The 27,282-nt window shown below is 35.6% G+C and overlaps 1 protein-coding gene across 3 annotated transcripts in view; it reads left to right on the forward strand.

Annotated features, from left to right (window-relative positions):
- The window catches only part of LOC136037184 (uncharacterized), a 78,876-nt gene extending 54,909 nt beyond the window's left edge, over positions 1-23,967 (forward strand). For all 3 annotated transcript variants that reach the window (XM_065719740.1, XM_065719739.1, XM_065719741.1), the window contains 2 exons: positions 15,566-20,271; positions 23,319-23,967. In XM_065719740.1, coding sequence (XP_065575812.1) covers positions 15,566-20,271; positions 23,319-23,873 — 5,261 coding nt within the window. In that variant the 3' untranslated portion in view covers positions 23,874-23,967. The remainder of the gene's footprint in view (positions 1-15,565; positions 20,272-23,318) is intronic.
- Positions 23,968-27,282: the final 3,315 nt, after the last annotated feature.

Here is a 27,282-nt window from a genome sequence, read left to right on the forward strand (position 1 = left end):
TAACCATTACTATATGTAAGCACTTGTCAAAGTTTGTAACTTGTGGCCTCTCCCACGAGGACTCTGGGGGAGTAAGTCGTCCTAAAGACATAGTTATAATGCTTTTTGACTACGCTGAATAAAATGGCTATCTCAAAATTTTGATCTGGTGACTTTGGGAAAATAATTAGCGTGGGAGGGGCCTAGGTGCCCTCCAATTTTTTGGTCACTTAAAAATGGCACTAGAACTTTTCATTTCCGTTAGAATGAGCCCTCTTGCAAGATTCTAGGACCACTGGGTCGATACGATCACCCCTGGAAAAAACAACAAAAAAAAAAAAAAACAAACAAACAAACAAATAAACACGCATCCGTGATCCGCCATCTGGCAAAAAATACAAAATTCTACACTTTTGTAGATAGGAGCTTGAAACTTCTACAATGCGGTTCTCTGATACGCTGAATCTAATGGTGGGATTTTCGTCAAGACTCTATGACTTTAAGGGGTTGTTTACCCCTATTTTCTAAAATAAGGCAATTTTTTTTAGGCCCGTAACTTTTGATGGGTAAGACTAAACTGGATGAAACTTATATATTTAAAATCAGCATTAAAATGCGATTCTTTTGATGTAGCTATTGGTATGAAAATTCCAATTTTAGAGTTTTGGTTACTATTGAGCCGGTTCGCTCCTTACTAAAATTCGTTACCACGAACTGTTTGACAAATATGTCTAAAATTTTTACAAAACCATGGAAAGGTAATCGGTAAATAGAATACCTGCAATGACCAGCTTACCTCATATATTCTTTCTAAAGGCCTATTCCCAGTGAGGTTTTACTGTTACCAATATTTAAATAGCGCTGATTTCAGCCAATTGGAATTTTTAGAAAGCTCAGTGAAAAATATGATTGGCTGAAATTAGCATTAGTTAAGTCTTGCTTTAGTAAAATTTCAAGGGCCAATGGGATTTTAAACGCTTTCAGGATAGCCTTTAAGATACACAGATGTGTTCCTGTTGAAATACAAATTGTTTAAATGTCAATTCTTAAAAAGTAGTTTATCCGTCGTTCGATTAAAATAGAAAAGGAAATGAAAGTAAAAAAGCAGCTTTCGTTTTCAAATGAAAGTAAAGAACATCATTAACACATATAATGAGCAGACTATGTCGTGCAAATGAAAGGGGTCAAATACAACTATAATATAATTTTATGTCATGATTTTAAGTCAGGAAGTTAGCTTAGGCTCAAACTACCAGGATAGTTCCAATTTAGATTTATCTACAAAATGATCATGACGCATGATTAAATCAATAAGAGACCATTCATTGGACTGGGTTGATTTTGTAGGAGTCGTACTAAATAAGCAAAACAAAACCTTATACAAAATATCTAAAAACACTTTATTGTTTACAATAAAGAACACTATAAAGAATTATATGTTTCTATTTCATCAAGCACCTCTATTGCTTCTTTTTTACAATTGGTATTATTGCCTGAAATTGCACTTGTTAGCGATTTGGAAAAATCCAGTCAATGCTAGTCCCTAATGACGGAGTTGACGACATTTCCATTTTACGAGCCATGATTCGACAGACAAGTCTTTTTCGATAGCCTTTGAAGCTATTAATGTTGGGCGAGCTCACTGTCTTTAAGCTTAGATCATTCAACAAGCATATAAAACGGCTTGGGGCATTTTAGGTGAATGACTTCTGGTATTAGACAATTGGTCTGACATTAGTTGGACTATCTTTTTCTTGTAAGTCCAGAGTAACTTAGGAATCATAATCGTATCCACTCTTTGTTGATGGTATACAGGAGCTGGTATATTCAGGTTCTGCAGTTGGCATGCATGCTCTTTGTCTTTAAGGCCCCTCACGTATTTCTTTCTTTATCTGGATAGATATGTGAGCCATCTGGTCTGTTTTATGAATTAGTCAAGTATTAAACATGTAAAGCTCAAATCATGGGTTTGCCTGACTCTTGTAAAACGTAATAATTAGCAATGGGAATCCGCTTCTAAGTGTCCTTGTGCTCATTCCAGGAGTCTGTATGAACTTTCTACTGCAGTCTGAGAATGTTTAATATTTTGAATACCGTCATCTACGCTAATCCCAAATTTTCTTTCTAAAGAGATTACCATAATCAAAATAGGCTGTCTCACTTTAACATATGTTGTCACAAAGTATTGACATAGTGCGTTTTTTCTTCCACGATAGAGAAGTTAGCATTTTCAATGTTACACTATTATAGCTTTCATATACTAGTCAAAATGTTAAAGTGCTAGTTCGGCATAATGTTTAATTTCATTTTTCTTCTTTATTTCCGTCACAAAAACTTCTTTTTCTGTTATTTTGCTGGTTTTAGTTTTTCTTTTGTAATAGAATAATTTTGCAAAAGTAAAAAGGAAAAGAAGCCATTTGTTTAGCCTAGGCAATGATGCAAAAAGGTCAGTATGACGGGTGTTAAAACATTACGCTATTTTCACGAATTAACACCAGTCGGCCATTATAGTTGAATTAAATTCTTTTAATATTAAAGGAATCTGCACGGTCAACTGTATACTATCATCGAAATATATCCGAGAAGAAAACAAAATTCAATGAACTAGACTTAAACCTATTTTGATCACAAGATGGGAGTTTTTTTCACTATTTGTGTAAGTTATGTCTCTCAGCTACTATTCACGAATCTAACTCTCCTATATTACAAATAATATAGTGATCCAGCATTAGCGTTTATGAAAAATCCTTTACTGAGGATTAAAGCAGTAATAACCCAATTTTAGTTATATGTGTACCTATATCCAGTGTTCTTTTACAATTCTTCTCTATGAAAAGAAGAGGCAATGAGAGGTTTCAGTCCCCTACCAATTTGCGCGTGAATATGCATCAAAGAGTATATAAGAATAATAAGTTATTAAGTCTGAATTCTGTGTCATACTCCATTATGTGACGCTTCATTTACAAGTTCCGTGTTAGTATTTATTTCACCAAATCCCTTGAATAATACCTTTCTTAACAAGGACTAAACGGTTTTCTAACCTTGCCCATTGTCAACACCTGAAGAGGCATTTTTCAATACCAGGTGATACTCAAACATGGAACTACCTGTTCCAAAAAAATATTTCGTGAGTCAGCATTTACTTTAAAATGATCCCTTACACGTCTCTCATCGACTTCAGAAAGGTATAAAGTTTTAGCTCCATCAGAACTTCCTCATCTGGGTCTTCATCCATGCATCTAATCGAGCTCATGTTTATATCTGCAATTTTCTTAATAGAATCTTCGCTAAGATGAGCTAACTAGCTCTCTGTTCCACTCTATTCCAAGAGCTACACTCGCAAGATGCATTTATCAATGCCTCAATGCCACCTGGAAAATAATTATGCCACGATTGGTGCCTGGTGACAAAAAATGCGTGACAGTTAAGATTAAATTGTAGCCTATATCATTTCTTGTTAATTTGTGTAAGACTATCCGTTTGACATCATAACCCCTTCGGAAGAAAAGAAGCAAAAAGGAGACGGATTAGTGCTACCCATACGTAAATGTGACTTTCCTTGTTTTACAAGATTGTAGATTTATAGCTGTAAAAGTGTAAAGCAGAAACGGATTATTCCTAAAACGGATATTTTCCTTATCGGCTCGTGTCAATACCAAACCACGAAGGAAAAGAAAAAAGCCATCAACCAAGATTACTTCTTGCTATCGAAGATTTTCTACTGAACATTCCGTTTTATGTTTTCTTCTGTCATTGCCACACGAATGATAGCTTCAAAAGTTGCCAAGATTTGCAGGAGGAAATGCCAAGCAATTAGTAAAGCTTGGCACAGGCTCCTGGAATAAACAGGGATCCTATTCGCCGGCTCCTTGTTGGAGAGGATAAATGAAGTAAAACTATCTCTGTACTTTAATCAGTTCGTTATTTATTGATTGTGATAGTAGGGACGTAGATATAAGAGTTTGAAGTAATTAATAGACTATAAATGCTAAATCTGAGACAATATATATATATATATATATATATATATATATATATATATATATATATATATATATATATGTATATATATATATATAAATATATATATATATATATATATATATATATATATATATATATATATATATATATATATATATATATATATATATATATATATATATATATATATATATATATATATATACATATATATATAACCCAACCCAATTTTTAGATAATTTTTTTTCCAGTTCTCCTTGACCTCCGCATAAACTTCGTTACTTTAAAATATAGCTTGGAATCAGGTACAAAGGTAAATTTTGTTTGTAAAAATTGCACAAAATTAGAATAATAAGAAACTATGGTAAATAAACAGAGGCTAGACAAACCCTTGTACTTATGTGTCTGATCAGATTAGACCCTAACTTATAAAGAAAACGAGATGAAAATACTGAAAAACGGGTTTCATTTTCAATAAAACCGAGAAAAAATGAAAAAAAGTACAAATAATAAAAGCCCGCTGATATCGGCTTCCCATCTAAAAAGCTTTATCAACGAGAGACAAAATAGCTGAAAACTTGGCCTAAATGTAAGAAAAAAAATGCAAAAAGAACAAACGCTCAACAAAAATAAAATGAAAACCAAAAGAAAATTCATACCTTAACAAATTCCAATAAAGTGTATCTTTTAATAAACCATAATTCAAAATAAATAATGTCTGCTATCTTGATTTATCTTATGATATTGGGAAATAGTAAAATGCAACAGTTTTTTTACTTAAAAAAACTTACGTATGCCTCACCATAAAGGAATTAAAGTCAAGTACAGGTCGACAGAGTTTTAATAGTATTATATTTCAAAAATTATGTGTATATTTTCTTTTGTTAATCTAGCTGAAGCATGTTGCCTATTCCCAAATTTTATTTTGTTGTGTTCTGACAACATACCATATACAGGATCAAGGTTTGGCATACGTACCACGTTGTATTTTCTTCGGTAATACTTCTTTTCTAAGATCTTGCGGTTTATTGGGATTTACAAGCAATTTTTATATTATTTTTCATTTATTCTTTTTTCAATTTTCGTGATAACACAGAATAAATAGTAAAGACATATTATTCATTTTCTGGTCTGTTTCATCTTTTGATTTTTCTCTGTGCTCGCATAATTTTTATTCTTTCTTAATTGATAGTTTGAGAGACCGGCTTTTTGGGATACACGCTCTCAATTAAAATATCTTTGAAGGAAATGAGGATATTTTTTTATATTTACTAATATTTTTGTTTTTCATTTCGTTTTTGCGTATCATTCCTGTTTTTTTTATCACCATTTTACGTGTTTGTTTTAGCTCATTCTTTAGTCGTTCTTTTGTGTGTTGATGAAGATTCCGGGTATAGAGTCGAAATAATAATTTCCACCTGCTTTGCAATATCTCCATTTTGTCTAATTGAATATGGAGGGTAGTGTCTAAGAAATTATTTTCGTGGAACGCCGCTTCAAAGTGAATAAAAAATTACACTTTAAGTGGAACGCGCTGAAAAAAAGGGAATAAAAAGGAAGAAATTATCTGATTGGCCCATCTTATCATTTGAGAGTATGAGGCATTTGTCTGAACCATGTAGAGCACTGGTGTAAGGGGCTGAGGCTAGGAAAAGTGTTTTTCTTATCAATCCAGTACACTTATCCAACAAACAAGGCATCAAGGCAGCCATGGCATCAAGCTATGCCTAATTGTAGAAAAAGTCAAGACGAATAGTTCGAATGAGTGAGAGGCAAATCTGGTATTAACCCCTTATCAGGATTGTATAGAAAATGATGTTAGTTTATTTGTTAATAGATAAGTCTATCTATTATACGTTCTTGCGTCATTCCTAGGGCAGAAGAGCTAAGGTAGATAGTCATAGAACTAAGATAGTCATAGAACCTATAGTTTTCCAAGTATTTCGTTAAATGGCACGGGTAAACGGCAGGAATAAGTATGACTCTCTTATTGGACCAATACTTGTTTGTTAGCTTTTAAAAAGGCCCACTAACCTAGATAACCGTGCTCATAACCGTGTTTATGAACTTGGCTCGTTTAACTATAAAATTGGCATAAACCACGTTATTTGAAACACTAAGGTCATGAAAACGAAAATTACAACAGAAAAAGTACATGCCAAAACTGTAGAAGCAACATTTACAAGATAAAGAAAATCAAGGTCTCTCGTATTTATCTATTTTAATCACTGTTAAGTATAGCCTAATATATATATGGAATCTATATGAAAATAAAGTATGTCGAATTTCCCTTTTCCGTGTGTGTTGTAGGGAAAAATGTCTAGTGCGAAAGTATAGAGTACTGAAGTGTTCTAATAAACAAATACAACGTAGAGACAATAGGGAAAATTTCAAGACAGTGGAAATTATTTCTGTAGATATTTCGGCCCTATGTCCAGAGCCGTATTCAGCACAATACAAGAATAAGAGAGAAACTATATATAGAAATATCTACAGAAATAATTTCCACTGTCTTGAAATTTTCCCTATTGTCTCTACGTTGTATTTGTTTATTATGGAAAGGCAGTGTGGTCTTCGTCGCTATTTTTGAAGTATTCTAGGTAAGGATCGTCATAGATAATGTATGATGAAATAACTGACTATCCCGTCTTCTTTTGTTCAATTATTCTATGTAAGGTCTACAAAGCTTGTAAAATTTTAAACTATTATTCGGTAAATGCGGGATCTTTGAATTGAGAATGAAAATGAATCTGGCTCTATTGGAACGTATGATGTTTTTTTGGCAACAAATAAAATTTGGAATTGCATATAATTTCTAGATTGTGATTTTCCTCATTTTTTTTTGAAAAAACTCAATAAATATGCTTAAGGGAACCCACGCAGTTCCAGCGGCAAGGGCACCAAATTGTGCAAACTCGTTATTGGTTATAAACAGACCTTGTCGTTAGTAGAAAAACATGGAAATATTTTTATCTTGAACGACTGGTTGGATGAAAACTTCTAGGGGTCATTTCATAGGCCAAGCAAATCACCCATTTTCGTTAATACGGTGGGAATTTAAGGGGGGCTGGAAATGGGGCAGAAAAATGAATATCTCTGATCATTTTGGGACTTTTAGCCATAATCCTCAGGGCTTGATTATATTAAAACTCGTAATCTTAAGTCGCTTGACAAGGTGGACTAGAAACCCTCCCCCCCAAAAAAAAACTAGAAAAAAGTATCGACTCCCCAAAAACTAGAGCACGGAAATGGAAAAAAATATATTTACTTTTTGATCGGCTTGAAACTTATATCCTCATGTTTTGGAGTCAAGAAAAGCTTAAAAGCTAAAAAAAATTTCATGAACAACTTCCACGGGTCAAAGGGACTCAAATAAAAAAAAGCTATAGTGGTGGAATCAGTCCCCGAAAAAAAGCACAAAAAAACGTTTATACCCGATCATTTTGAGTTTTCCTTTGTCGAATCTCTAGGCCAAAGTTTAAATCTCTTAAATCCCAATGCAGAAAAAAAAATCTCTGGGCAAAACTTTAAATCTCCTAATTTCAAATTAAAAAAAATAGAATGTACTTTGATTCGTCTCAAAATTGGGCCCTACAAAGGGAAAACACTTATCTTTTGAATGGCTAAAAAACTATATCCTTTAGTTGCCGGACGGAGGGGATCCTAATGTAAAAAAAGAACAGTTTAGTTAAAGGGTAAAAACCCCTAAGTACTGGCCTGAAAAAAAAACATATGTACTAATATACTTAAAATTTTAGTGGATCGTTTCCACTGCTGTTTCCTCTTATCCTTTTTTTTCACAGGGAATGAAGTGTGTCCAAGAGTCTGAAAATAGATTGGACAACTCTTCGTTTCCAAAGAATTTGAAATTTAAATCTGTAAGTCCTCGGAACAAGGGAACTCTAATAGATAAGCAATCTTGGGTAAGGGACACGGACCTTCCAAAAACACGGTCAGAAAAAGGACCGTTTTTTTCGAACGGCTTGAAACTTGCATGCTTATCTCCTGAGCAAAGAGAAACATAGCTTGAAGAAAAAAAGATTATAATTGGTGCACGAGCCTCCTAATAACAGGCTCCGGCTTCAATTATTTTTCTACAGCTTGGAACTTTTAGGGTATTTAGGTCGACCAAGTGGACAAAAGCAAGAACACCAAACTTCGAATTTTTTAGTTCTAGCAATTCGTGACATTTGCTTTTCTGCAGATTGGCATGAAATTTACTAGCGATGTAAAAACTTCCTTTAAAAGATTTACATTCAAAGGTATAAAAAACCAACTGGTGAATTGATAAGCTATTTCAAATATTACCTCAACAAACACGATATATTAAGTTAAAAATTTCGGATGTTCCCTTCGAAAGTCTTATTTAGGTATCAGTTTCCCTTATTTTTGAATTCAACGCAATCAAGCAGAAAATGTGACAAAAAGAGGACTTTTAAAATTGCAACATCAAATTGAAAACTACTTACATAGTTATTTTAAGAATTGTGCCGTCTTTTACTTAAACTTGATTATGATAGTGAATTTTCTCTTTGTATTTTATATTTTTATATCAAACAGTTCGTGGTAACGAACTGTAGTAAGGAGCGACCCGGCTCAATAGTAACCAAAACTCTAAAAAACGGAATTTTGATACCAATAGCTACATAAAAAGAATTAAATTTTAATGCTGATTTTAAATATACAAGTATCATCCCGTTTAGTCTTACCCATCAAAAGTTACGAGCCTGAAAAAATTGCCTTATTTTAGGAAATAGGGGTAAACAACCCCTTAAAGTCATAGAGTCTTGACGAAAATCACAGCATCAGATTCAACGTATCAGAGAACCATACTGTAGAAGTTTCAAGCCCCTATCTGCAAAAATGTGGAATTTTGTATTTTTTGCCAGAAGGCAGATCACGGATGCGTGTTTATTTTTGTTTGTTTGTTTGTTTTTTTTTTTGTTTTTTCCCCAGGGGTGATCGTATCGACACAGTGGCCCTAAAATCTTGCAAGAGGGCTCATTCTAACGGAAATGAAAAGTTCTAGTGCCCTTTTTAAGTGGCCAAAACATTGGAGGGTACCTAGGCCCCCTCCCACGCTAATTATTTTCCTCTAAAGTCGCCAGATTAAAATTCTGAGATAGCCATTTTATTCCACGTAGTAGAAAAACCTTATTAATATGTCTTTGGGGACGACTTACTCTCCCACAGTCCCCGTGGGAGGGGCTACACGTTACAAACTTTGACCAGTGCTTACATATCGTAATGGTTTTTTGGAAGTGTACATACGTTTTCAGGCGGATTTTTAGGTAGGGGGGAAGGGGGATATAGTGGGGGAGCTTTCCTTGGAGGAATTTGTCATGGGGGAAGAAATTTTCATGAAGGGAGCGCAGGATTTTCTACCATTATTAAAAAACAATGAAAAAATAGATATGAAAATATGTTTTCAGCTGAAAGTAAGGAGAAGCATTAAAACATAAAACGAACAGAAATTATTACGCATATGCTGGGCTCACCTCCTCCTAATATCCCACTCTTTACGCTAAAGTATTTTTAGTAATTTCAACTATTTATTCTACGGCTTTTGTGATTCAGAGGTCATTCTTAAGAAATTGGGACAAAATTTAAGCTTTAGCGTAAAGAGCGAGGTACTGACGTGGGGGTGAATCCCCTCATATACGTAATAAAAACATGAGAATACAGAAGTTCGTTACGTAAGCTAATTTGTAAGTTACGTATACCTTTTACTAATATTTTTTTTTTTGTAAAAATTAAAAGTTCTAGTTGCGTTTTTAAGTAGCCAAAAAATCGGAGGGCATCTAGGCCTCCTCCCCCGCTCCTTTTTTCCTCAAAATCATTCGATCAAAACTATGAGAAAGCTATTTAGCCAAAAAATAAATATGCAATTTTTATTTTAATTATTCATCTACGGAGAGCCAAAATCAAAACATGCACTGATTCAAAAACGTTCAGAAATTAAACAAGAAAAAAAGTTTTTTAACGGAAAGTAAGGAGCGGCATTAAAACTTAAAACGAAAAGAAATTACTTCGTATATGAAAGGGGCTGCTGCTTCATCAACGCCCCGCTCTTTACGTTAAAGTTTTTTACTGCTTCAAAAAGTAGAGTTAGGAGAAAGGGTCAAACTTTAGCGTAAAGAGTGGGGCGTTGATGAGGAAGCAGCCCCTTTCATATACGAAGTAATTCTGTTCGTTTGAAGTTTTAATGCCGCTCCTTATTTTCCGTTAAAAAAAGTTTTTTTTATTTAATTTTAATAGTGATGGGTCAATCTATTTAAGGATGCCCATGCCACTACTCTTTTCTTCCTTTAATCATTTAAGATGACATAGAGGTTTAACGGCAACCCCATCAGGGCAAGACGCAGGTGCACGCTACATATTTGAAGTTGAGAAAGACGTAATATTGTGTGACTTTCTGGATCTTACGATTTGCTTCAGTATTATTTATGTAGCAGAAAGATAAACACCTACATCTTATTTTTTTAAAGTGAAGATGAAACATTTCAAGAAACCCTGTATTCATGATAAAGTTATCGCAAGAATGAATCCTGACAAAGCGTAATATTTGAATTATGAAACAAGTGCTAATGGGGATCTTATTGGATATGTATTCGTGCAAGGTCATGACAGTATGGAGTTAAGTTTCTTTGGATTACTAAAAAAAATTCAAGTGTTATAGAGGTAGATATGCGAGAGTGGTATTTCCATGAAAGTTAGTGTTGAAAGAAAACGCAAACATAAGACTTCTAGCTGATCACGAAGGTCAACTTCTTACTGCTGATGGTACAACTCTCCTCCTACTGTTACCATTCAGACAAAAGGTAAAAAGAAGAAGAGCGTACTTATCTAACAGTGTCTTGTAACATATCTTGTCTAGGTGCCGAAACTGCAAACTATGTAAAAATAATGTCGTAATAGACGATGAAACTGCAAGTAAAATAGAGGGCACTAGTGGAGATAATCAGCAAGAAAATTAAACATGAATTGATGAAAAACAAACTCCGTGCAAACGTTACTAGCACCAATGGTAGTTTAACCACTGAATATATTCAGTTGTATTCTCCACCGAATATATACTGCAGCTCTCAGAGGGGAAGTTTTGGTCCCAAGTTTGCTGGACCAGTAGTGTGGAATTTTTTACCAATGAATATAAGGTTATCTGAAAATGTTAGCCAGTTTAAGAGTAGACTGAAGAACCATCTTCTGGGAAGAAAATAAGTAAATAATTTAAATGGGATGGCTTATTGACTTGTTTTTTTAAGTATAATTTTTTTTCTCCCTTTATTTCTCTTCTTATTTCTCTTTTCCTATCTTTCTTATTATCTCTTTCTTAACCTAACCTAACCTGGTTTTCTTTTTCCCACTTTTTTGTTTCATTTCGTTTCATTTTTTTGTTAATGTTGTTCGTATTGGTGCTCATTAATGTTTTTGTTGGATGTGAACCGAACCAGATGCTGGTATGTGAACCTAAAAATAATAAAAGCTTATTAGCCCCATTGAAACACTCTTGATTTCATCCCGAGAAAGAATTTATGTTAGGCTGAAAGAGAATATTAGTCTGAGAATTTTTTTAGGGGGCAATGTTATCCTCCAGATGTAATGAGACTAAGCTACCACCTAAGGGTTTAGTGATCAAAAAGTATATCGTACATAGGCTCCCAAAGTGACCCTTTGGGTCCATACACCCGTCACTACCTGTTGAAAATTTAAAAGTCAGAAATTACCACATAAATTTGGGTAAGTTTCCCCCTTTTAAGTTTCAGCTATTATAGTGTTGTAAAGAGTCTTAAAAATACATACAGGAGGTGTGTTGGCGTGCATTGTCAGGGCTCCAATTAGGTCGGCGAGCAGATCGTCTATTATTTGATGAAAATCCTCATCGGGGCCTGAAAAAAGAATGACAGTTGTTATTCCTTTGAAACACTTCTGTTTTTTAGATGAAAAGCTTATGTTAGTATGCAAAAAAAAGTATATTAGTCTAAGGGTCAGTGGCTCCTCAAACCCTTCAGAACTAACGGATAGGGGCCTCAACTGTCCCTTTTATAGTCGGAAAAGAATATTTTATTTATATCTATTTATTTTTTAGGAGGCCGAGAGGGTCTTTAACCTCTCTCAAAAACAATTGAGAAGGCCCCTATAGTAAACTTAAAAGAATGTGTTACTTTTTAAATATAGGGGTTCGCATCAATGTTCTAGTATATTGTGAAATTTATCTCACGTAAAAATTTAGTTTTTACTGTTAAAGCCTGGCGAAAAATCTCTCAAAGCCTTTATTAGGCAGAAAGCATGGATTATTTATAGAACCAACAGAATCCTACTTATTTTCCCATACAGAAAAAACAACCTTTACGAAAACTATCAATAATTTTACTCACTTCAGTTTTACTCATGTTTAATTTTACTCACGTTTTTACTCATTGTGCATGACGATCTACTCATGCTGGAGGGATGAAACAGGAGCACTCTCACCTTATATGGGGAGTGCAGGTCTTGAAGGCCCAGTGACTGCAACCATCTTGCTAGCCGAGGGCAGAAGGGCCCGCATTCTCCCTGTTTTGCTGCGGGGTCATGGAAGGGCCAGCATTCTTGCCATACATGAGGACTGTTGGTCTTGCAGTGACCATAGTAGGGGCCAAATTTTCGCTTGTTCTTGCATTTTTGTGGGTGGGTTACATTGGTCAGAACGTAAATAAAATTTTTGTTTTTCATGACGTTAATGGGTTCAAAATTATTGATCTTCCTTAAATTTACTTCTAGTAGCCTCTATACACCAAGCTTGTCATCAAAATTCTTGTAACTAACAGAAAAACTTTTATTTTTCTGGATAGCTTGAGTCTAATTTTAACATGCCCCATCCCTTAACTTTGTTTCTAGTAGCTCCATGTGCCAAACCCGTCATCAAACATTCCTTTAATAAAGTTAATTTTGTTTTTCTGATAGCTTGTGCCTTAAAATCTTAGTATCTCCTTAAATATAAGATGAATAGCCGTATGTTTTCCTGACCTTTGAGGATAAATATGAAAATAAGTTTGTTGAATAAAGTTATAGACTTCTTCTAACAAAAACGAGAAGGAACAATAGAAAATTACCCAGTTCTGCTAGAGGAACAGCGGATTACGTGACGCTTCTGTTTCCTGGAAAGAGCAGGACATCTTTTGTTTACCAACAAACCTTTATTCCTTGAAAATTCATTAGACATCTAAAGTCTATAACAGTTTTGGCCCTAGAAAATGGCGGGAAGTCCTTTGTTTACTGACACGGAATGGCTATGTGTGTATGAAGCATGAAAATATTGGGATTATGATCGATTTGGACTATATCCTTACTTTTGGGGCCCTGAAGGTTTTTTTCCTGGGCCTCGCAGGTTGAATAACCAAAGAAAAACACTCTCTATTATGTAACATTCTCATAACTAAACAAACCCTATTAAATAGCAACCAAAGAAATCCTGATTTGGCTAGCCCCTGAAGGTTTTTCCCTGGCCCTCAAAGGCTTCTATGTTATTAACAAATGTATCCTTTAGAAAACATTCCCTATTGCATAGTTAACACCTGCATCTTGAAGAAAACACTCCCTATTTCGTAACACGTATCTGCACATTGCCCTGAGGGGGTCACCGTTACACTTCTTCGTCATCTTAAATCATTAAAGGAAGATAATAGTAGTGGCTACGGGTATGTTTAAATAGATTGACCCGTAACTACTTATTTTAAAATTGAAAACGTACACCTTGAGATACAAATCGCTTTTCATTAAGCGCAAATGGCATTATAGGACTTAGCCCCACTCTTATTTCTGGTGATATGTTTCCCATTTCCTTTAAATCTTTATTGACGACATCCTCCCAACCCAGACAAGGACGACCTACTTTCCGTGTAGCCCCAGACGGTTGGCCAAAAAGGACAATCTTTGGCAATCTGTCATCCCTCATCCGCAAAACGTAGCCTAACCATCTAAACCTTTCTTTCATTATAGCCCTAGAAAGCAGGATTGAACAACATTTTTCGTACAACCTACTGTTTGAAATACGGTCATTCCTCCGGGTACCCAGAACAATTCGTAGGCAATTTCTCTGGAAAACATCTAGTAGATTCTCATCTGCTTTTCAGAGCGCCTATCCTTCAGAGCCATTATTTGACCTCTGTTATCACTTTAGCTTCCAATATTCTAATCTTGGTTTGCATACTTATCTTTATATTCTTCCAAACTTTTTTTAACTGTGAAAAAACACCCTGAGCCTTAGCAATTCTACTTTAAACATCTTCAGTGATCCCACCGTCTTTACTAATAATACTACTAAGGTAAGTGAAGCTGCCAACCTGATCAATCTTTTCGTTACCCAACGTCACCTTTTAATCTTCACTGATTCCTAGCCTTAGTGACTTAGTCTTCTTCACATTAATTTTCAAGCTGTAACTGTATCATTTCCTGTAACTGTATCTTGGTTTAGCACATTCTCAAAGTGTTCCACCCGCCTTTCTTTATTTTTTTCCTTATCACTAATAGTGGCCCTATTTCTATCTTTAACTGGGACTAGTCCGGATTGACTACGCCCTTTCAATTTATTAAAATGCCAGCATAATATCTTACTATTATGCCGTCTAGCCGCATCTTCCAGATCCTCGTCAATTTTATCCATGGCCTCCACTTCACATCTTCTTAGTTCATATTTTAATGCGTTCTCCACTTTCTTTGTATTCCTTTTGTTTTAATACGACCTATCACTCAGATAATTCTCGTACAAACCCCTTCTACTCTCCATTAAACCTAAAGCTTTTTCATTAACATTTCCTAGTTGCAGTCTTAGCACTCTTCCCGAAGACACCATCAGCAACTTCACAAATTGTTTTTTTTAAAATTATTCCATCCATCTTCTACATTGTTAAATTTTATACTCTCAAGTTTAGTATTCAACTGTTCCTGGAAGTTTTTTCTCAAATTATCATACGCTCGTCTTGTGCTACCATTTCAGGTTGGGCTTAGGACCGACTGACCCATGTCCAACCATTGTTCACATGGAGCCCTTCCCCACGTCAGGCCTCAAGGATCTCTCTCAAGTATTTGCTACTACTACCAAGATTTGCGCCACTGGCTGCTCCAGGCAGGCTCACGCCCAAACCCTTCAACGCAACCAGTGCGACCTCCCTACTCACCGGCGCGTCAGCGGCGATCACCAAGGATAATTAAGGCACAAATGAGATTCTGGCTCTTTGCCTGTCCTGTTTATAGCAACATCTGTTCATTTTAAGCTTGACTGGGTCAAGCTTTTGTTTTGGTTTATTAACTGACTTTATGTATTTACTCGCCTTTAGGTTTTAATATTGCTATTAATTTTCATTATTTCATAACATTTATTAAATTAATTCTATAAGGGATCATTTAAAAAAGCAAAATATTAAATATATTTTATTATATTACATTGTATTAAATCGATTACATTTACACAAAAAGTTTTATTTTAAATGATGTTAAGTACACATAACCTAAGTGTTTCTTTTTCCTCATGAGATTTATAAGAGAAAAGCACTAATAGGCTGATTTATTTGCTATTCCTTGTCTACCAAATATGTGTTAGAACTAAAAATTATGTTTTTAATTTTAGGAGAGGCACTATTATCTGAGCAAATTTCCAAAACGGAAGGTGCTGAAGGAAATGATCAAACAGTGCAGCAACAAGTCCAAGCATTCATTGAAGATCTTCCGTCAGAAGAGGAGCTCCCTGACTACGTTATAGCTTATTTATCTCAACGAACCGACGACGATAGCTTGCCAGAACATATTCTTGAATATCTACAGGACAGAGTTGTAAAACTTCAAAAGGAAGAGCAAGAGCAGCGAGAAAAAAAAGATGACGAGGAAGATGTTACGAAGCTGGAAGACTCTTTCTCTGAAGAGCTTCCAGAGTTTGTTAAAGCTTACTTGTTAAATAGGCAAGATGATGATAGTCTGCCAGAAAATATTCTGCAGTACCTCCAAAAAGAATCTGAACGAATCAAACTAGAGGACTCAGATGAATTAGAGTTAGTTGAACAGACTTTAAGGAATATTGACAGAAATCAGTTTAGCAGCTATAATGACCACTACCCACAAGAAATCCAACCAGAAGAAATTGTATCCGACCCTTTTGATCAAATGTTTGCCAAAACTAACAAAGCAGAAAATCCGACAAGTGAAAAATTGGCTATATATTCAACTGAGTCAGTTAGAGAAGACAAAGATCAGGTAGAGCCAGAAAAAAAGCGTAGATTCGGAAATAACGTCAAAGAAGCAATGAGGAGTATTTCGGTTCCAACTCTTGATGGTTTCAGTAGTATTAAACGCAGTGTTCAGAAAGTCAATGCAGAGACTATGAAAAAACTTAAGCCCCCAAAACTGAAAAGGACCCAAAGTCCAAGCCCTATTCGACAGAGAATAGGGGAAGGTTTTAGTCGAGTTAAAAAGAGATTCTCAAGCTTGACACATGGAAAGGAAAAAATCCAGTCAAAGATGGAAATTGATGTGGAAGATGGATATGAGCCAATTGCACATCCTTCATTGGTACCGTTCCAAATGACAACTTATGAAAGTGAAGATCAAATTCCTAAGGTTTATGGATTAGGAAAAGCAGCATTACACGTACCTGGAGAAAACTTTGGGAGCAAACAGGAGGATGAAGAAGTGGTAGACAAAGGGATTTCTAAATATGCTGACGAGATTTCTACAGTTGAAGAGTTTGAGGAAGAAGAAAAACAAAAGGGAGTAGGTAATGATCTTGAGCAAATAGAACGGAAGATATTGAACAAGCCAAAAGCTGCAGGTGTTTTGAGTAAGGGAAAATGTATGTGGAATAACACGACTGCTAAATCAGGAGACGCTTTGAAAACCGCTGCAACTAAGTCTAAAGATGCTTTTGCAGCAACAGCTAATAGATCAAAAACTGCAATAAACAAGTCAAAAAGTTTATTGCAAAACACTGCCGTGAAAAGTAAAGAGGTAATAAAAACTACTGGCGAAAAGTTAAAATTGAAGATGCAGAAAAAACCTGATAAAATACCAACATTAGACGCTGAAGATAGTCTTGAAGGCACTTCAAGTGCAATCTTTGATGTCGAAAGCCCATTAGACAACCTTATATCGGAAACCAATTGCCAAAAAGATATAGATGCACATGAAGTGCCTTCTTTTTCATGTGATGTCGTCTATTCTACTCCAAAGTCAAATCAACCAGTTAAAAATCTAACTTTTGAAATTTCTGACACATCTGAAGATTTTAGTAATTATTTCCAACGGAGCCAAACTATAGTGGACCCACCAGTTAATCGGGCACTAAGTAACTCAGATTATCTTAATTATGATCCAGAGCTTTGTTTAGAAGAATCACTACTAGCCGACCAAGGTGAGCATAATGAAGAAATAATAGAGCCCAAAGAAGCTGTAGTAGATAAAAGATGTGGTGAAAAAATGAATAATGAAGACACAAGTCTTGCTGCTGTTGATTTTGAAACGAAAGAAACTCAACAGATTTTGGAAAATAGTCAAAATTCAATGGCCAAAGAAGGAAAATTTTCAAAGGGAGACTTAAAAGATGTACCTCAAAGAAATGAAACAATTGAAAAGCCCGTGAGGAAATCAAAGTTGCTATCAAAAATCTCTCAAATTGCAGTCACCATTGGGCATGGCAATGACGATACAACTATGGAGCCTCAAATAACAAATACTGTTGTGAAAGAAAATTTAGAAGAGGAAACTTCTGACAAGGGAATCCTTTCTCAATCTTTATCACATCCAGAAAGACACCCCAAGATTATCTCAACAGATGGTCCACCTGATGTAATAGAAAGTGGTGAGTGCTATTCAATAAATGAAGAAACTCAAAAGACACTAAGACCCATACGAAGTAAGAAATCAAGGACTCTTTCGGACGAAAATTGCCGAGTTAAAACACCGTTAGAAATGAAAAATTCATTTCCGGTTGATGTTTCACATTACTCAATCCCTAAAACAATTGATGTTGATATCGAGACATTCAATGAAAAGATAAAAGCTGCCATGCATTCTGAAGAAGACTACAACATTCGAACCATAAATCCCGGAAGACCATCAAGATCCAGAGCAAAGAAGAAAACTGCTTTTATGTCAACGACAACTGATATTTATCAAAACATACCATTAAGAAAAAGGAAAAGCTTTTCAAGAGACTTACCAAATGTCCTGAATTCAAATAATGCTCTTTCTGAAGAGGCTCCTTCTACCTTGCCCCGAAAAAAAGTCAGAATTCCGAAAGAACCATATCATAGTCACTTAAATACTTTGGATAGTGCAAGTATTGCTCAGTCAATAACCACATTTCCCAGAAGAAAAAAGAATGTGTCCAAAACGGCCAGAGAAAATGAGGAAAATATTGCAAGCATTAGTACCTTTCCCCGACAAAAACGGAAAAACAAAATTAAGCCCGAAAATGAAGCAAACAAATCAACGAAACAACTACGAGAAATAAAAGACCCAAATGAATCTATACAACTTGATGCATCAAAAACAATTTTAAATGACTCTCTACAAGAAAATAAGGGAAAGCCTGCTACTCTACCAAGAAGAAGAAAAGGTAGCCAATCTTCAAAGAGCACAGGTGAAAAGCCTACGGAGTCGTCCGAAAAGCAGCTTTCCGAAAATATTAAAGAAAAGTCAGATGTATCTAAATCCTTGTTTGACACAGATAATGACCGAGACCATTGTGCAATTCACAAAAAGGAAAGTTTAGAGAAAGTGCCCTGCTTAAGCCCTGAAGACTTAAGGGTTGTTCCTGAAGGTGATGAATCCTCTCAGACTAACAGAGTAAAATGGACTGAAGTTAAAAATCCTGTCTCAGCAGTTGATGATGGATATGGTTATGCAGTAATAACAAAAGTAGGACAACAAAAGAAAAAGAAGCCTCCACGTCCACCCCCACCAGTCCCAGATGATCAAAGTGAACAGTACGAATACCCTATATGCCCATCTCGCCGCCCTGTGACAGAAATATACTGCACAGTACCAAGAAGAAGGAAACATACAAAACCTACTGATTCTCAATTTGAATCTTCTTTTTGTACTCTCAGGCCAGAGCGACCTCGTCGCAGATCGTCTGAAGAGAAAAAGCAATCAACTTCAAATCCATGCGAAAATGATCACATTGAGGAGCTGCAGTCACGGGAAATTGTGGATCGAATGAATAAAAGACCTCTTCCACCTCTCCCAAGGTCGAAGAAGAAACGGGAAAAAATAGGGTTTGACAATGGGAGTGATCGTGACTCGGCAAGTGATATTGCTTTAGTTTCCGAGGATGACCAGAATAGAAACATTAGACCCTGTCCAATGTCCACAATAATTTCCAATGAATGGAATCAGGAAAATGCTGAAAATGTACAAACTGGTAAATTTAGCTTCTCTCTCTCTTGTTCTACTATACCTGTTAGCGAATTAGCACAGGACAGGTCACAAGCAGAAAAATCGGAATATGGAAAAAGGGATACTTTCAGTACCCATGGAGTTTCACCATGTGATAATTGTATCACCATGGATGTAAAATACTCCAATCAAAAACCATCTAAGGCTGTTGGTATACCATCTACAGAAGATTATGGTGTTATTATTGAACAGCAAACACTACCTTCAGTTGAACCTGACAGAAAGTTAATTTTGAACGGGGAAAGTACTGAAAGTACGTCAAGCTTTCCTGTAGAAAATGTGGAATCAGAAGTTACAAAAAATATTTTTGGACAACCCACAATAAATTCAAATTTAACTAGCCCAGTTTTTGAATATTCAGATATTCGGTCAGACCCTATTGATTTAGACCCTGATTCTTATTCTTCCTTGGCCTATAATTCAAGCAGAGAAAAAGGCCAACAGTTGCATGAAATAATGAATGAAGTCGAAAACAACCTGGAAACACATATTAACAAGGGAATAGAAGACAAAATAATACTCATCAGTCCTAGAACAACGCAAAAAGAGAGCTTCACCCCCATCGATGAGGTGTCAATATCAATCCAAACTGAACCTTCTATTGAATTTGAACCACTTGTCAATATGATGAGCCGACCTTCTCAAGATTCAGAACGAGTTGAAAACTTCAAAACTGAGGAGGCTGTTGGTATTCAATCGAACATTCAGAATTCTGATATTCGTTTTCCATTAAGTATACCTATAAATGTTCCAGAAATTCCTCCCATCCAGGTAGACCTACCTCAAAAAATGAGACTTAGTGAGCTTGAAGTAGATAGACTAACTGTTGGATGTCTCTCGGCTCGATCAGTATCGACAGAGGATATTACTAGTAATTCAATACAGGTAAGAGCCGTAACATCTTTCTGTTGTTTACTAACCATGACTTACCCAAGGGTGAAAAGTCGAGTACAATCCATGAACTTTTCTAGTCATTACGCTACATTTTGGCTTGACCTTACCAGAGTGGGCTAATTGGGGGACGGTAGATGGGTTATTCGTAAAGTAAAAATATCTTTTTTTCCGTTTCGGGTTTGCAGACGGATGTCCAAGCAACCCTCCTGTTTCTTAAGAAATTGGGACCCTAGGATATATTTGTGATTTTGACATTACCTGCTAAAGTAGTTTTTTATTTAGCTCCCATATACATTCATCCCTCAACTCAACAGCAAGAGTTCGATTTCCACTTATTTACATATTTTCTGAAATAAAATTGGACTCTAAGGTTAGAGTGTGTAGATTAAAATTTATGTACAAACATCGAGAAAGCAACTGGAAGAAAAACTATTCCCGTTAATCAAATTTTTAACTGCACTTGTAAAAGTATTCACAATCAATTTTCCTCTATATATACAAATGTTACTCAAAAATTATTTATTCACAATGTTTCAATTTTCACTGAAGGGGCAAAAGCCTAAAGCTGGGTCAAACCCTTGACCATAAGATTGAGAGCCTTACTCTCTACCCTCTGAGCTAACCGAGCTTTTTAATTGGTTTTACACTTTTGCTACGCTACTATGGAAACTCCTAAAAACGATTTCCTTTAGAGTTACAGTAACTTCCTAATTATGTTAAGAAAGACCTACCAAACGGCCAATTGCAAGGGTTTTCATATTTTCCTTTGTATTGAATAATACGTTTAATTTTCCAAGCTACTAAAGAGAATTCTAACAAAATTAATTTTTATTAATTTCAAAATTCAAAATTAATTCTAACAAAATTAATTTTAAGGTGGATAAAGACTCTACGAAAATGAAAACATTAACCAGAGAAAAAGTCAAAGCAAAACCAAAGCACCTGAAGCAAAACGTGGTGAAAACAAGTTTGTAGGGGTAGGGAGTGAATAAAGTGACCTTAGCAAGCAAATATAACGGAAGGACGTAAATAAAAATATTTTATTAAAAAAACAGCTTCGGCAGCTTTGTGTCACCTCCGTCATCTCAACTGAGCCTACGAACCAAATGGGTGAAACAAGCGAAGGGATTTTTTGTTGTTGGTAATTTGGAGTATATGCTCAAAATTCGAGACATTAAGGCTGTTTTCGATATGACTATCTATATATATAAAAATAAGTTGTCTGTGTGTGTGTGTGCGTGTCGACTGACGTCATGTTTGTGTGTCGACTGATGTCATGTTTGTTGATTGACGAAATTACAGACCGGGACATCGGGACACAAATGACGACCGGGACACCGGGACATAGGGAATATAAATGACGACCGGGACACTCAAAGAGAAAGCGACCGGGACACAAGGAATGTTCGATTAGCAATCACCATCGACAAAGCACCGGGACACAAATGACGACCGGGACACAGGGAATATAAATGATGACCAGGACATAAGTAAAAAAAAAACTAAAAAGACTAAAAAAAAGGTAAAAACTACAAAAAAAAACTAAAAAGAAAAAAAAATAAAAACTAATAAAAAAACTAAAAAAGCTAAAAAAACTAAAAAAGAAAAAATGAAAAAAAAGAAAAAAAAATTAAAAATAAAGGAGAAAAACAAAACAAAAAAAAATAAAAATAAACTAAAAAGGTAAAAACTACAAAAAAAAAACTAAAAGGAAAAAAGAAAAAAAACTAAAAAAACTAAAAAAAAGTAAAAACCAAAAAAAAAACTAAAAAGAAAAAAAGGGAAAAAACACAAAAATTTATTTCATCATATACCAATTCAAAAATGAATGTATATACAGACCGGGACACAAATGACGACCGGGACACAGGGAATATAAATGACGACCGGGACACAGGGACACAACTACAACGGGGACGCCGGGGGGCACAGGGGAATATATAAATGACGACTGGGACGCAGGGAATGTTCGATTACCAATCACCATCAACAAAGCTCAAGGGCAATCATTAGAATCATGAGGTATAACTAAAAAAACTAAAAAAAGGTAAAAAACTAAAAACTAAAAAAAAAGACCAATTCAAAAACGAATGTATATACAGACCGGGACACCGGGACACAAATGACGACCGGGACACCGGGACAAAAGGAATATAAATGACGACCGGGACACTCAAAGAAAAATTACAGACTGGGACACCGGGACACAAATGACGACCGGGACACAGGGAATATAAATGACGACCGGGACACAGGGACACAACTACAACGGGGACGCCGGGGGCACAGGGGGATATATAAATGACGACGGCGACACAGGGAATGGTCGATTAGCAATCACCATCAACAAAGCTCAAGGGCAATCATTAGAATCATGAGGTATAGATCTGAATACGGATTGTTTTCCCATGGACAATTATATGTTGCATGTTCAAGAGTCGGTAAACCTGACAATCTATTTATATGCACAGACAATGGGACAGCGAAGAATGTTGTATATTCGCAAGTTTTACGTAGTTAAAAACATATATATATATATATATATATATATATATATATATATATATATATATATATATATATTCACAGGTGGGACACAGGGACACAACTACAATGGCGCGTAACTAATGTGGCGCGTAACGACTTACGCGCTCGGGGGGCTTGGGGGGCGGGCGCGAAGTGCCCCCACCAACTAGGTGTTGGAGTGGCGCGAAGCGCCACCCCAACAGCTAGTATTTTATAACACCTCTACATTACTTTATTTTGATAGAGCTTGTATTATCTGGTACCTATGGAGGAACTACAATTCTGATATGGGACTTCTGATACGAGACTCACGGAGTGTGTTGAATGTATTAGCCTTTACTCCGCCTTCACTTGATATTGACTTTACTCGTAGTTTTCATATAATTGATATGTTATATCCTTCCACGAAGTATGTAGCTTCCCCAAAATGTTGGGCTCCCTATAGAAACAAAGTCTTTTGTACGTTTTTTGTCCTTATGCATGCTAAAGTGAAAGTTTTTTTTTTTTTTCAGGTGAACCAGATACAGAGTCTTGAGGCTCTTAATGTAACTGTCGCGGTAGATCCTAGTACGATTCATCTGCAAGTACCAGAAATACCTCCTCAGCATGTTGTTCATGTGTATGAACGAAGTGAAACACCTGTTTCTGCTGAGGTAATAAAACTGAAGAACACACAAGATGATCATGAATCAAAGGAGGCCTTCTCTAAGCCTCCTTCAAACTTTTCATCTCTTCGTGCCCCAAGTGAGCCTTTGAACCCTACTGTTCGTGAACTAGCTACACAACTTGCAACGACATCTGCCAGAGAGCTTGGAAGCATGGCTGCTGAAGCAGTTACAACAGTTTCCTCAGCATCGCAGCTCGTACTAAGAAACATTGTTGAAGGAATGTGGTCTAGAGTGAATGAATACTTGGAAGATCGTGGGATCTTTTTAGACACAAAAGAGCAAGATTCTTCTAAGATACTAATGGTGTGTTTGTTGCTGCTCGTGCTTTTTGTTATCTTCTTTGGAATGAGAGTGCCAAGAGGCCCAAGGTGGGAGTATTATTTACCTCCAAACTACTAGTATGTTATAACTGTTCAAAAGGAGTGTTTAAATTGCTAAATCACTTAAGTAATTATGTCTTTCGGCTTGCTGCAATTAAAATTTTAAATTCTGACATTTAGCAGGTGTTTAAATTTTATGGTTGGCGTTTATCTCACATCTAACAGTATAAAGCTAAATTAATGGTATGTAGAGGGTAATCTGACCACTATTTGATGACTAAACTTTTCTGATGCAAGACCATAGATAAAAATTGTAAAAACACTATTTTAAGGCTGCTTTAAATTTCTCATTGACCTATTATAATGTTATGACAGAAATAAAAATACAGCCAATTAGGCTTTCTACATAAAGAGCAAGATGAGCTTGATTTTATAGATTTTAAATCTATGAATTAAATTTTGAATATATTTGTGGACAAAGTAGAGCACCTGTGTTCTATTTAAAAAAAGATTTCTCAGTAACTAGCCCACTAATCATTTTAATCCGTGCATTATATGCCACTCAGTTAAGAGGATAGAGTGGGCAATAAATTGATAGAAGGACAAATGGAAAATCAAATTAACAGAGGAGAGTACTAATGAGCAATAAAGGATATACACAAAAACAAAAGCCTATATAAAAATGGTATCAAACAGTTCATGGTAACTAACTGTAATAAGGAGCGACCCGGCTCAATAGTAAAAGGAACTCTAAAAACGGAATTTTGATACTAATAGATACATAAAAAGAATCGGATTTTTGTGCTCATCTATATATAAATATATATATATGAATAATTTTAAATATATAAGTTTCATCAAAGTTAGTCTTACCCTCAAAAGCTATAGGCCTGAGAAAAAAGTGGAAACAACCCCTAAAAGTCATATAATCTTAACGATAATCATAACATCACATTCAGCGTATCAGAGAACCGTACTATAGGAGTTTCAAGCTCCCATCTACAAAAACGTGGAATTTCGTATTTTTTGCCAGAAGACCGATCACAGGTGCGTGTTTATGTGTTTTTTTTCCAAGGGTGATTGTATCGATCAATTAGTCCTAGAATGTCTCGAGAGGGCTCATTATAACAGGAATTAAAACTACTAGTGCCCTTTTTAATTGACCAAAAAATTGGAGGGCAACTAGGCCTCCTCCTAAGCTCACTTTTTTCCCAAAGTCAACGGATCAAAATTTGGGATAGCCATTTTGTTCAGCATAGTCGAAAAACATAACAATTATGTCTTTGGGGCTGACTTACTCCCTCACACTCCCCGGGGAAGGTGCTGCAAGTTACTAACTTTGACTAGTTTCTACATACAGTAGTGGTTATTGGGAAGTGTGCAGACGTTTTCAGGGGGGTTATTTGGTTATGGGGGGTTGAAGGGAGAGGGCTACATGGGAGGATCTTCCCTTGGAGGAATTTACCATGGGGAAAGAGAAATTGCATGAAGGGGGTGCATGATTTTCTAGCATTATTTAAAAAAACAATAATAAAATAAGTATAAAAAAGTTTTTTCAACTGAAAGTAAGGAGCAGCATTAAAACTTAAAACGAACAGAGATTATTTCACATATGAGGGGTTCATCTCCTCTTAAATACCTCGCTCTTTACTCTAAAGTAATTTTAGTAATTTCAACTATTTATTCTACAGCCTTTGTGATTCAGGGGTTATTCTTAAGGAATTGGGACAAAATTAAAGCTTTAGTGTAAGGAGGGAGGTATTTACGAGGGGGCAAACCCCCTCATATACATACTAAAAATATACGAATATAGTGGTTAGTTACGTAAGTTAATTCGTAAGTTACGTATATTTTTCACTAGTAATAACGTTCGTTAAAAAAAAAAACATCTAGTTGCCTTTTTAAGTAACCAAAAAATTGGAGGGCAACTAAGCCTCCTCCCCTATCCCTTTTTCTCAAAATCGTCCGATAAATACTAAGAAAAAGCTATTTAGCAAAAAAATGCATTTATTCAAAAACGTACAGAAATTAAATAAAAAAAAGAAAGTTTTTTTAACTGAAAGCAAGGACCGACATTAAAACTTAAAACGAACAGAGATTACTCCGTGTATGAAAGGGGCTGTTCCCTCCTCAACGTCCCACTCTTTACGCTAAAGCTTTCTACTGTTTTAAAAGGTAGAGTTGAGAGAAAGAGTCAAACTTTAGCGTAAAGAGCGGGGTGTTGGGAAGGGAACAGACCCTTTCATACACGGAGTAATTTCTGCTCGTTTTAAGTTTTAATGTCGCTGCTTACTTTCAGTTAAAAAAAATAGTTTTTTTACTATTTAATTTTCTACGGGATCGAAATATTTTAAGTTTTTCAAGCTCTTTTACCGGGTTTCTGTGTGGAGTACTATCACTATGATTTTATTTTAACTTCACCTCTTGCTCGTTTCTATTTTTGGCCGATGTCAAAAGGACAAACTATATTTAAAACAAAACTGTTACCCCTAAAAATCGCCAGAAAACTGCAAGAACCTCTTTCAGGTATGTATGTGCGGATTTAATTTTAAAATTTACGAGAAGATTCGTCAAGGAAACAGCAGGAGCTTTTTTTGGAAGTCCAATTATAAACATATGAAACCATTGTTTGATTGTAGATTTTTACTTTTTTTTATCCTTGTTAAGCTATCACTTTGTCCAACAGTTTGTGGTAACGAACCGTAAGTAAGGAGCGACCTGGCTCAATAGTAACTGAAACATTAAAAAACGGAATTTTTATACCAATAGATACATCAAAAGAATTGGGTTTTCATGCTGATTTCAAACATATAAGTTTCATCAATTTTAGTTTTACCCATCAAAAGTTATGAGCCTGAGGATATTTGCCTTATTTTCAAAAAAAGGGGGAAATACCCCATAAAAGTAATTGAATCTTAACGAAAATCACACCATCAGAAACTGCGTGTAAGAGAATTCTACTATAGAGGTTTCAAGCTCCTATCTGCAAAAATCCGGAATTTTGTATTTTTATCGGAAGAAAGATCACGGATGCGTGTCTATTTTTTTTTCCAGAGGTGATCGTATCGACCAAGTGTTTCCAGAATATCGCAAGAGGGTTCATTTGAAAGGACATTAAAAGTTCTAGTGCCCCTTTTAAGTGACCAAAAAATTGGAGGACAACTAGGCCCCCTCCCACGCTCATTTTTCCCAAAGTCACCCGATCGAAATTTGAGATAGCCATTTTATTCAGCATAGTAAAAACAATATAATACCTTTGTTTTTGAGGATGACGTAATCCCCGACAGTCCCTGTGGGAAGGGCTGCAAGTTATGAACTTTGCCCACTGTCGACATACAGCATTGGCTATCGAAAAGTATACAGACGTTTTCAGGGGAGGTTTCTTTGGTGGGGGGAGGGAGGGGGTTACACGAGAGGAAATGGCAATTTTCTATGAAGGGGGTGCCGGATTACCCAGTACTATTTTAAAAAACAATCAGAATTATCAG

This window comes from Artemia franciscana, chromosome 16 (assembly GCF_032884065.1).
Source record: "Artemia franciscana chromosome 16, ASM3288406v1, whole genome shotgun sequence".
NCBI lineage: Eukaryota > Metazoa > Arthropoda > Branchiopoda > Anostraca > Artemiidae > Artemia > Artemia franciscana.